This window comes from Enhydra lutris, unplaced genomic scaffold (genome assembly GCF_002288905.1).
Source record: "Enhydra lutris kenyoni isolate GAN:26980312 unplaced genomic scaffold, ASM228890v2 scaffoldscaffold2, whole genome shotgun sequence".
Classification (NCBI taxonomy): Eukaryota; Metazoa; Chordata; class Mammalia; order Carnivora; family Mustelidae; genus Enhydra; species Enhydra lutris.
The window spans coordinates 85,956,284-85,969,342 of NW_019154086.1; the positions used below are offsets into that span (position 1 = coordinate 85,956,284).

A 13,059-nucleotide genomic window follows, 5' to 3' on the forward strand; every position below is an offset into this window, starting at 1 on the left:
CTCTGCTCAGCAGGGAGCCTGCTTCCTCCTCTCTCTCTGCCTGCCTCTCTGCCTGCTTGTGATCTCTCTCTGTCAAATAAATAAATAAAATCTTAAAAAAAAAATACTATTATCTTATCATTCATTTTTCACAAAAGTTTCCCACATACACACAAGAAAAGAAAAATGTATTAAGAGTTCCATGGGCTATAGATATTATTTCTGGTTTATCTGAAATTTTGGTGGTTTTTTTAAGATTTTATTTATTTGACACACAGAGAGAGATAGCATAAGAAGGGGAGCAGCAGAGGGAAAGAGAGAAGCAGGCTCTCTGTGGAGTAGGGAGCCCCACATGGGACTCGATCCCAAGACCCTGAGATCATCACCTGAGCCAAAGGCACACCCTTTACTGACTGAGCACCCAGGCGCCCCGTATTTGAAATTTTAAATAGAAATTCTAGGCTCATGACCTACTGGTGTGTGTTAGAAAGGTGAGGGTGTGGGAAGGAGGTAAAATTCAACAACTTGAGAACTTCTATGCAATGGAAGATACAATCATCTCAAAAAAGATATTTTAAAAAATAAAATATAATGTTGCTCATCTCAAGCCCTTCTCCTATCCTAGTTTATTTAAGCTCACTTAACTGAATGAGGCAGAAATTTATCTTCTCATAATTAATTCTGATGTAGAACTACCACATTTGCTGGACTTTTAAACCTTGATGATTGCTTGGCCTATGGAGTCAATCAAACTGGAATAAAGTGTGAGTAAACACATCTTTTTTTTTTTCTTTTAAAGATTTTATTTATTTATTTGACAGACAGAGATCTCAGGTAGGCAGAGAGGCAGGGAGAGAGAGGGGAGGAAAGGAAGCAGGCTCCCTGTTGAGCAGAGAGCCCGATGCAGGGCTCGATCCCAGGACCCTAGGACCACGACCTGAGCAGAAGGTGGAGGCTTCAACCCACTGAGCCACCCAGGTGCCCCAAGTAAACACATCTTAACATAAAGTAGGATGACTATGGTGGTTGAAACAGAATGGGCTTTGGATGCTAGAAAATTCTGTATAAATCCTGGCTTAGCTGTTCAAAACTTTTTGACCCCCTCCCCCTACATTCATTCCATTAACCTGTTTTCACACCTGAATAATGGGGATAATATTAAAACTGATCAGAATAAGGATAGTAAGGTTATACTTAAGGTTTGTAAACATCCTGTCTGTGCAATTTATTCACCTCTCCCTGCTCCCTTTGCTTAACTTAATACTCTATTACTTTTATTAACACTTGAAATCATTATAAATCTTCTATGGACACAGATCTCAATAGTTGTTAAAAAGTTGAATTGACTGGAGAGGGATATGATCTTTCTATTCTAAAATCACCACCATTCTCAAATGGAAGCATGAAAATCCATGTCAGCACTATTTGGTTACTAAGCTTTCTGGATGCAGGAATTCTGTTACGAAAATATGAGGGGTATCAGGATCTAGACTCCCTCAATCTGGGATATCAACTCCTGATTCTCTCTTCTGCTGTTCAAATAAAATTTTTAAAATAATTGGAATGTGTCAAAGTTTATGCAAATTAAGCACATGGTTCTTTTTTTTTTTTTTTAAAGGTATTATTTATTTATTTGACAGAGAGAGAGAACAAGCAGGGGAAGTGGGAGAGGGAGAAGCAGACTTTCTGTTGACCAGGTAGCCTGATGCGGGGCTCAATCCCAGGACCCTAGGATCACGACCTGAACCAAATACAGATGCTTAATGACTGAGCCATCCTGTTACGCTTAAGTACATGGTTCTATATTTAGTTAGTACATGAAAAAAGTTCTATATTTAATGGGTCAAATTTTCCTCTGGATTGTTACAATAATGTGTCCTTAAAATTCACTTGGGGTGGGGCACCTGGGTGGCTCAGTGGGTTAAAGCTTCTGTCTTTGGCTTTGGTTGTGATCTCAGGGTCCTGGGATCAAGCCCCACATCGGGCTCTCTGCTCAGCAGGGAGCCTGCTTTCCTTCCTCTCTCTCACTGCCTGCCTCTCTGCCTACTTGTGATCTGTCTGTCAAATAGATAAATAAAATCTTAAAAAAAAAATTCACTTGGGTTGCAGAAATTTATTTTCTTCATCCCATTTCTATAGGAGTACTTCAACTCTGTTAAGAACTAAGTAAGAAACAAGACTTTAGAATCTAACTAAAACAAAGCCTAGCATTTGAATATAATACAGAAAAAGAATAAATGTGTGTCATTTCTACTATTTAATTATTATGACTGATAACTTTTAAACAGAATAACTTCTGATGCTTTAAAGAATGCTAAAACACATTTTATAAAAAAATATTTTACCTGTTATTCTTCCAAGTTGACCTTGAAATATCTTTCCAACAAATCCACTAATATGAGCCCCTAAGCTCATACCTATGAAATGAAAATTATGAAGAGATGCCCCATGATCCTGCAAGTGAAAATGCAATGTTACGATTTTCATTTCAGAAATCACAAATTATGCCCTGCACATCAATATTCTAGAATTTGTTATTTTTTTCCCTAGTTTAATACATTTCTAGGAGATGGAGAATGGGATTTTATAATTTGAAAACAACTATATCTTTGTTCAACATTTTCCATAAGAGATCTGATTTTTCTCTATACACTCTTAGCAATACCAGTACATTTTTAAAAACCTTTGTTATCTGTTACCTAAACCAGTAGATGCAAAAAAGTACATTTAATTAAAGAATTTTGTAATAATGGTAGTAGCATTTTAGGGTACTTACCTTGAATAAGTGCTTTGTAAATCTCATATTTAATATTCACATTAGTCTTATGAGGTATTTATTTTTATCCTATTGCCTCAAACTATTCCTGGAACCTATTAAATATTGATTAACATGGTTTGATAATGAGTTGCCCAAAGCCATGTATACTTAACTACTGTAAGGGAAAAAGACAGACATCAAGTTTATAGACTATAAAAACAGATGAATCAATTACCTCCACTGTCTCCCCAGAGAGATGGTTTGGTTTTGTCCAAATTGGGGGATGTAAAAATTATACTGTTCCTGATTATATTCAATGATTATTATATGCCAGGTACTGGTTAAGAATTAATTTCATGGGTGCCTGGGTGGCTCAGTGGGTGCTTCCCCCTCTCTCTCTGTCTGCCTCTGCCTACTTGTGATCTCTCTCTCTGTCAAATAAATAAATAAAACCTTTAAACAAACAAATACAAAAAGCACTATTGCTTTGATATGCTAACATTTACAGCCATCTTTAATTTGTATAGATGGATATAATTCTGTACCTAGTTATGTAGGTACTGTCTTATTTTTTTTTTTAAGATTTTATTTATTTATTTGACAGAGAGAGATCACAGTAGACAGAGGCAGGCAGAGAGAGAGAGAGAGAGGGAAGCAGGCTCCCCGCTGAGCAGAGAGCCCGACGCGGGACTCGATCCCAGAATCCTGAGACCACGACCCGAGCCGAAGGCAGCGGCTCAACCCACTGAGCCACCTAGGTGCCCAGGTACTGTCTTATTTAAAAAAAAAAATCCTAAAGACTCAGTTATGATGTTTTGTCTTTAAATCTTTTTGATTTTAATTTTTTTAGGGGCACTTAGGTGACTCAGTCGTTAAGCACCTGCCTTCGGCTCAGGTCATGATCCCAGGGTCCTGGGATTGAGCCCAGTGTCCAGCTCCCTGCTCAGCGGGAAGCCTGCTTCTTCCTCTCCCACTCCCCTGGCTTGTGTTCCCTCTCTCAGTGTGTCTCTCTCTCTGTCAAATAAATAAATAAAATCTTTTAAAAATTTTTAATTATTTTAAACTCTACCTATACTGACTTGATGTTAGGGTAGTGATTCCATGTGGACCAAGGGGATAAACTAGACAATCATTAGGTTCTTTAGATATCCTTTCTAAGGTATGGCCAATGTGTTTATAGTTAAATCAAGTGTGAACTGGTAAAAGTGAGGGGAAAGAACATCTTGGAAAAGTAGCATACTTCTGCCGACCTTGGAGGGAATTCTTAGTACCATTTAGATTTGTCGAGGATTTAGGAGCAGGGTTGGGGTGAGTCAGTTACATTCAGGCTAGTTTTAGGTCACCTGCAGTTTGAATGATCTACATTGACTATGTCAAACCATCTGGAGATCAGTGTCTGTTATAGAGAGAGATGTGGTGGTGATGAGCACTTGAGAGAAGGGTGATTTCTGATTTGGAACATTCTGGGGCTTGACATCTGCTTTGAGTTGTGTTGTGCTGAATTTCCAAGGCTCCCTGAAATTAAGCAAGTTCACCAGATCCAAGAAGCCGTTTGCATGTAATGGTCAGGAGTCAGACTGGAAGAGTTCAGAGATCAAATCTACCTCTTATCTTCTGTGTGACTTTAAGCATTTGCTTAATCTCTCTGCCTCATTTACTTATCTATACATTTGGGATAACCAAACTTTATAACGATATTTTATATAAGTATTAAATGAAATTAATTCTTTCTTTTTAAAGATTTTATTTATTTGACAGAGAGAGAGATCAAGAGTAGGCAGAACAGCAGGCAGAGAGAGAGGAAGGGAAGCAGGCTTGCTGCTGAGCAGAGAGCCCGATGCAGGGCTCGATCCCGGGATCCTGGGATCACAACCCGAGCAGAAGACAGAGGCTTTAACCCACTGAGCCACCCAGGCGCCCCTCAAAGCACTAATTCTTAATGTGTATAGGAAAAAAGTATTTATCTTACTACTACTTGGTGGTATTGCACAAAATACTGTATATTATAAATCATATAGAATATATAAAATTCTTACCAAAAGATTCCGAATGTAGCTACTCAAACTCACAGCAACTTTTCTGGTGTTTCTAACTGCTCTGTTGTAAAGGAGAGTTGTAGCACCCCGGTTCCAGTCTACTACAATTACATTTATATCATCTTGATTCAACAAAACCCTTAGGAAGTTCTGAAGCCATGTAGGAGCAGAGCCCATTGGTCTGTACCCATGAATAAGCCAGACTGTTTTCTTGCTGATGTTGAAATTAATGTTAAGTGAGTTACTCTGCTCAAAGAGTGGCTCAGCACAGTTGAAGTTGTTCCTTGTATACATCATCAAGGAAATCTCCATTTGGGGAGAAAACAAATCTTTGAGGGAATCCTTTACACCCAGATGAGAGAATTGAAGGCATGATCTTTTATTCTCTGAAATAAGAAAAAAAAAGTCAGTCAAGCTGAGTATTGGGATAGTATTTGATACAATTTCTATTGCTGTTACAAAGAACAGATTTGAACTTGGAGTGAGGATTTTATTTCATTAGTATTTCCACATAATACTCTGAGCAACGACAATGTTTAGTGTGTTGATTATGTAAAAAGACCCTTTAAACAAGAAGCATCCAAAATTTTTTACTAAAATATAAGAAGAAATGATTGCTTAAAAATTAAGAATTATTTTTTATCTGTACAAAAGAGCAATGGTTATCACCAAAATCATTACTATTGTTAGTAAATGGGCGCCGGGATGGCTCAGTCAGTAAAGCACCTACCTTTAGTTCAGATCAGGATCTCAGGGTCCAGGGATCCAGCCTTACACTGGGCTCCCTCCTGGGCAGGGAGTTCTGCTTCTCCCTCTCCCTCTGCTCCTCCCCCACTACCTCATTCACGAGCGCTCTCCCTCCCTTTTTCTTTCTCTCTCTCAAATAAATAAATAAAATCTTTAAAAAATACATTGTTAGTAAAGAAAGTATTATGCCCACCAATAAAAGTAAACTAATTATGAGCTTAACAGAAATCCTGCAGAATAATATATATGGATAATAATCATTCAAGAAAATATATTTCATCTAACTAGTGATCAAATAAATACAAATCAAAACAATAGGGTATCATTTTCTTCCTATCAAATTCAACAAAAAGAAAAATTGTAATACATAATATCAATATGTTATTTAATACATAATTATTTTAATACATAATATTTGTGACATGGATGCTGAGAGCATATGTTGATACAACCTCCTTTTGAAATTGAAATTATATGGTACACATACAGGTGTTAAAAATATGTGTTCTTCCTTATTTTCTTCCTGGGACTTATATTAATGAAATAAATAATTTGTATTTAATGTAAAGACATTAATAACAGGATTATACATAATTGCACAAACACTTAAAACATCTTAAATATGATCGTATAGTATTTTCATTGATGTGTGCATCCTATGTGTCTGCCTATCCATCAACCTACCTTCCTGCCTACCTACCTACCTTTCTTACCATCTATCTATCCTAGAAGGAAGTTGAGCAGAATGAAATAACTAAGCCAAATCAATAGCAATAGCCATACGTAGGCAGTGAAACAATGGCTGTCTTTTAATTTTCTTTTTCACAGAGTCTCAGAATTGTAATTTCTTTCAACATAAGCATCTGATCCCAATTTTTTTTTTTAATGAGCATACACTTATACTGTTTCTGGAAGTTCAAGTTATTAAAAACTTAGGGGAAACGATCTGTCAATTTATATCAAAAATTCACAAAACTGTTAATATAATTCATGCCAATAATTCTACTTCAAGAATTTATCCCAAGAAAATAGCCATTTAAACATGCAAAAATGAACTAATATATATTATTTTAGCACTGGAGAAATAGAAGTGATTTAAATGCCCAGAAACAATGATGTGATTAAGTAACTACAAATATATTTAAAATAAATATATATTATATATGCATATATTTAAAACTACAGACATATAATGTGTATTTGATAAATCCATAATAATATGCACAAATTATAACCTACCTTTTAGTTTGGAAAGTATATATGTGATATTATCACAATTATTTAGAAGATAAAGGAGGAAGAAAGTGAAGGAGAGGCACAATTGGTTCCCAGGTTAACAGGTGAGAGATACTCAGATAAGTGAAAACTTTGAAACAAACTTCATTTGTCCTAAGTACTAGAGAATGAGGAAGTGGAGAGGAGAAATAAATCAAACCTCAGTGCAACATCACTGCTTACTACACTATACAAATTGCATAGGGAATTGTGTACATCCATCTTTCCACCATCTGAAATGTTTCCATCAGCTGAAACTCTGAGAAGGCCAAATGCAATCAATATACCCAAAACACTGGCCCACTGCAAGCCAAGGTAGATTTTACCTGGCTCTCGGATGAGTAATGAGGAATAAAAAATAGGATCTCTCTGATAAAGTAAGGGACAGAAATCACCTGAAACAATCAACAGAGCAATCTATTATCTACTGCCCGATGTAGCAGTAGTTGCAGAAAATTCAATAGCACTCTCATTCCTATACAAGAAAAATCATGTCTCAAAAATAGGAGGACACCAAGAGAATATTTGCTGAGGTAAAAAAACAATAGCATAAAATTAGAAGTGGAATAATGAGATACTACAACTCAAGAAAAGAAAAAATGCAAGTGTAAAATAAAAATTTGTATTACATGTGCTAAAACATGGAATGCTCACCTGACAGTAAGAAATGAAGGAAGAAAGATTTGAATTATGAAGGGAAACACAGATATGGGACAGGAAGTGATGATTAAGTGACAAGAAGTTAAAAATAATCACTGTGGCCCTGGGGGGAAGGAACTGGAGAGGGAGAGGGTTGCAATTATAATGACTAAGGAAATAATTGCATTCCAGGGTGTGCAAACTGAAAAGACACATCACAATCTAGAGCAAAGCAGTTAATCAGACTCAGGAAAAGGCTTCCTAGAAACTAGTTTGGTTTTTTTGATTGATTGATTGGTTGAATGATCAGAGAGAGAGAGAGCAGGAGAGCACACATGCAGCAGGAGCAGCAGAGAGGAAGAAGCAGGCTCCCTGCTCAGCAAGGAGCCTGATATGGGACTGCACCCCAGGACCCTGGAATCACGACCTGAGCTGAAGGCAGATGCTTAACCAACTGAGAAAGAGAAAAATATTCTAAAAACATCAAGGCAGAAGATCCATGTTAAATTAGAGGAATGAAGTCATGATGACTTCAGATTTGCCTTCCAAAACAATACATTAGACAGATAAAAGTGTAATGAATGAAAGTTATAAGGGAAAAAAGTTTGTGGCCTAATGATTTTATATCCTTCCTAAAGTACACCACTCATAAATGACATAGTACAGTTCCTGACATCATCACTGGTAAATAAATGTCAGATTTACTGAAGACAAGATTCACAGAAACTCATAGTATTACTATAAGATCAAAAGTTCACATGGAAATAGGTAAGACACCAATACAAGCGTATATATTATAAAACTGAGTGAAACATACATGCAATATCAAAGGCGTTCTTATTCAAATGTTTGCTAAGAATATTTAATTATTAGTATAAGTCAATATACTAATAAAATGGGACTATAGGTTAAAAGGAGTATAGAGAAAGTAAGTGTGGTACAAAAATTCCTTAACTGGGGGATTCAAATGACTTCAGTTTTTTACAAAAATTTTAATAAACAGGTAAGTGTGGCTTTAAAAAGATATTGAAAACCTTAATGTTAACCACTGTGCTATATAAAACAGTACTCATAACTTTGTACACGCTAAAAAAAAAAGTATAGCAAACAGAGTATATACACAAAAGATAAGAAAATGAAAAAACATAGAAAGTAGAAAACATGAAACAAAATGACACAATTACACTAGAGAAGAAAACATATATGATACATAAAGTTATGTAATTATATAAAAATTGTCCATTAAAAAGCAAAGAATCTCAGATTTCATTCAAAAAATAAGCACTGGGTGTTGTAAGTGATTAACCACTAAAATTACTCCTGAAACCAACACTGCATTGTATGTTAACTAACTAGAATTTAAATAATATTTCTAAATGATACTTAGCTGTAAGTTTAAGAAGCACACAGGAAGTTTTAAAGAAATGGGGGAGGTATATTCTACACAACGTAAAATAAAAGGAAAACTGGTTGGTGTACTCGATTATAAGAGTGTCTCCAATTCATCACTCTTTCTTGAATCCATGCCATTTTCCCTGTAACTTTTGAGTCATTCTTCTACTAGCATAAATTAGTGATTTGCCTCATTTCTTGATATGGGCACAAACATACAGCTTGCCATGGAAAATAGGACCTGGTAGACCTAATGCAAGCCGAGGCTTGAAATGGGCTTGCATGTTATGGAGCTGACCTCTCATACTTCTGCCATCACCATGAAAATATCCCTGGTCTGGCCTGATAGAAGAGGAGAGAGGGGGGCAAAAAAGCCAAGTTGATGGTTGTTGCCTAATCAATTCCCATCTTACCCCACCCAGTGTGAGTAATACTTCTTTAAGTCATATGCTACTGAGGGAATGAGTTTGTGTTTTGTTTCATTTTGTTTAGCTTTATTGGGACATCATATAATTGATTACATCGGTAATATTAATTAGGTAGAGAAAATAAAAACAAAAGTTTTCAAATGATAAAAAATGTTAACTAGTATATATTAAAACTCCTAAAAAACATTAAACAGACTCAATTCTGGTAGATTAAATTACTAGTAGAAAAATAAAGTTCTAGGTATCAAAAACTTAGCAGAATCCCCAATAAGATTGTCAAATTTCTCAGCAGAAACTTTGCAGGCCAGAAGGCAGTGAGATGATATATTTATGTATTTAAACTGGTGAAGAGAAAAAATTTCTAACTTCAATTCTATAACTAGCAAACTGTCCTTCAAAAATGAGATCAAAGAGCTGAGGGAGTTTATTACCACAGACTTGTTCTACATGAAATGCTAATGGGAGCCTTCAAGTTAAAATGAAAAGATGTTAGACAGTAACTTAGAGTCATATGAAAATAAGAAGAGCTCTGGAAAAGGCAAATGCACAAACAAATATAAAAAACAGCATTTTTGTATTTTGATTTGTAATTCTACTTTTTATTTTTTACAGAATTTAAGACAAATGCATTAGTATAATTATAAACCTATGTTAATGTTATGCAATATAAAGATAAAATTTTTGTCATAATAACCGAAAATGAGGAAAGTGCAGAGCTGTAAAGAAGTAGCTATTTATGTAAAAGTTAAGTTTTTATTGATGTCTATTTTTTAAAGTTAACTTAGTATCAATTTAAGAAAGGTTGTCATAACTTTAGGATGTTACATATAATCCATATGATAATCACAAAGAAAATAATCTATAGAATACACACAAAGGAAATCAAAACATATCACTACAAAAAATCAACTAAACACAAATAAAAGACAGAGGAAATGAAAGACAAAAATAAACTATAAAGCATATAAAACATATAAAAAACAACAAAGTGGCAAAAATAAGTGCTTCCCTATCAGTAATAACTTCAAATGTAAATGGATTAAACCCCCCAATAAAAAGAAACAGATTGAGAGTGGATAAAAGCCAGCATCCAACTATATGCTATCTATAAGAGACTCACTTTACATCTAAAGACACTTCCGGGTTGAAAATGTTAGGATGAAAAAAAGATACTCAACACAGAAAGTTACCAAAAGAGAGCAGGGATACAACCTAAATGTCCAGTGAATGAATGGATAAAGAAAATGCGGTATATATACATAATAGAGTATTATTCAGTCATAAAAAAGTATATCCCGCCATCTGCAACAAATGGATAAAACTAGAGGGCATTATGCTAAGTAAAATAATTTTTAACAGAGAGATAATTTTTTACCAGAGTTTGGGAGGGATAGGTGGGGAACACAGATCAAAGGGTGCAAACTTCCAGTTGTAAGATGAGGAAGTTCTGAGGTCTAATATGCAGCATGGTGACTATAGTTAATAATATGAAACTGTATTTTTGGTTCTGTAATAATACTGTAAATTTGAAAGTTGCTGAGAGTAAATCTTAAGCATTCTCATCACACACACACAGACACAGTCTTAATTATGAGAGGAGATGGATGTATGAATTACCTTGATCTTGGCAATCATTCCACAATGTATATGTGTATCAAATTGTCACATTATACAATTTAAATATACACAATTGTATTTGTGAATTATTCCTCAATAAAGCTGTATGGTGAGGAAAGAGCAGATTGGGATGTCTATACTTCTATCAGAGAAAATATACTCTAAGTTGAAATTCTTACAAGAGAAAAAGAAAAGACAATAATAGAATTAAAATCGTAAAACTCCTAGAAGAAAACTTAAGAGAAAACTTAATGACTTTGGATCAAAAAGTCATTATTTTTTGAACATTACTAAAAATAGCACAGGCAATAAAAGAAAAATAGATGAATTGTACTTTATCAAAATTCAAAACTTTTGTGTATTGAAGGACATTATCAACAGAGTGAAAAGGCAACACAAGGAATGGGAGAAAACGCTGACCAATCATATATCTGATAAGGCATTTATATCCAGAATACATGAAGCTCTCCCATAATTCAATGATGACAACAACAGCAAATAAACAACCAATTAAAAATTTGGCAAAAGATTTGAATGGACCTACAGGTAAAGATATAAAAATAGCTAGTAAGCACATGTAAAGAAGTTTAATATCACTCATCATTAAAGAAATGAAAATCAAAACCATAATGAGATACCACTTCAAATCCATTAGGATTTGAAAATTAAAAAAAGTATGACTGTTATCAAGAAACAGAAAATAACAACTGTTGGCAAGAACATGGAAAAACTGGAACCCTGTCCATTGCTGATGGGGACGGAAAATGGTATGGTGGTTCCTAAAAAATTTAAAAATAAAATAACCATATAATCTAGAAATTCCACTTCTAGGTATACACCCAAAAGAATGGAAAGTGGAGTTTCAAACATACTTATAAGCCCATGTTCATAGCAGCATCATTCATAATAACCAAAAGGAGGAAGCAATCCAAGCACCCGTCAACAGATGAATGTATAAACAAAATCTGGTGTATACATACAATGGAATATTATTCAGCCTTAAAAAAGAAGGAAATTCTGACACATGCTACAACATGGAAGAACTAACTGAAATTACCCAGTCACAAAAATATAAGTACTATATGATTCCATTTACATGAGGTACCTAAGGTTGTCAAATAGAAACATAAAGTAGAATAGTGGTTTGCCAGGGGCTGGGATGGAGAGGTAAATGGAGAATTACTGTTTAATAGGTAAAGAGTTTCAGTTTGGAAAGACAGAAAAGTTATGGAAAGACAGAAAAGTGGCAATGGCTGTATACCAATATCAGTGCACTTAATATCACTGAACTGTACACTTAGGAATTATTAAAATGGTTATTTTTATGTATGTTTTATCACAATTATGCTTTATAGACTTCAATTCCTTTCATGAAAGATATCCAGACTCCTCTTACTTCTATGGACAACTAGAATTCTGGATAAAATGTATATATAAAAGTTTAGACACTGGACAACAAAGGGCTCAGAACGGTGATCTCCAAAAGAAAGGAAATAAATTATTTGAATACTAAATCTAATAGCTTTCTGCCTGGAATAGTCTGCCATGCAGGAAGGTTGGACCCAAGGAAAGCAGAGTGGTGTTCCCAAACCAGGGAGAAAGATGGGAGTTTAGGGAGGGTAACTAGAATTTATATCAGATGCCGCAATGGAAGGAGCTGTGTGGAGGCAGAGTTCTGAAATCTGCAGCAGGGTCCCCAGGAGTAGGCTGCTGGATATAAACCTATGTATGCCGAGGGTGACATTCCACAAAGAGCTCTAAGCTGAACAATTCAAAGGTCACAAATGCTCTGAAAGACAATAAAGTTCTGGCGAGTCAGAGTCAAAGGACCTTAGAGAACATCTTGGATGTTCAATAGAAACCCTAGAAGGGTCTTTTAATTTTAAGTCCTTTTTTTTTTTTAAAAGATTTTATTTACTTATTTGACAGAGAGAGAGATCACAAGTAGGCAGAGAGGCAGGCAGAGAGAGAGGAGGAAGCAGGCTCCCCGCTGAGCAGAGAGCCCGATGCAGGGCTCGATCCCAGACCCTGAAATCATGACCTGAGCCGAAGGCAGAGGCTTAACTCACTGAGCCACCCAGGCGCCCCAATTTTAGGTCTTTCAATTTTAAGGGAGCTTAATTAGCTCTAGTGTAAAAGAGACCCATCTTTTCTCCTTCTCATTCTCTCAATTCTGCTTGCTTTGATT

The 13,059-nt window shown here is 35.3% G+C and overlaps 1 protein-coding gene across 1 annotated transcript in view; it reads right to left on the minus strand.

Moving 5' to 3' along the window:
- Positions 1-13,059, minus strand: part of LOC111146745 (lipase I) — a 59,228-nt gene that overhangs the window by 33,477 nt on the left and 12,692 nt on the right. Inside the window, exons 2-4 of the mRNA XM_022502428.1 lie at positions 6,275-6,337; positions 4,774-5,164; positions 2,325-2,433 (exon numbers count right to left, since the gene is read on the minus strand). Of these exons, the coding sequence (XP_022358136.1) occupies positions 2,325-2,433; positions 4,774-5,164; positions 6,275-6,337 (563 nt within the window). The remainder of the gene's footprint in view (positions 1-2,324; positions 2,434-4,773; positions 5,165-6,274; positions 6,338-13,059) is intronic.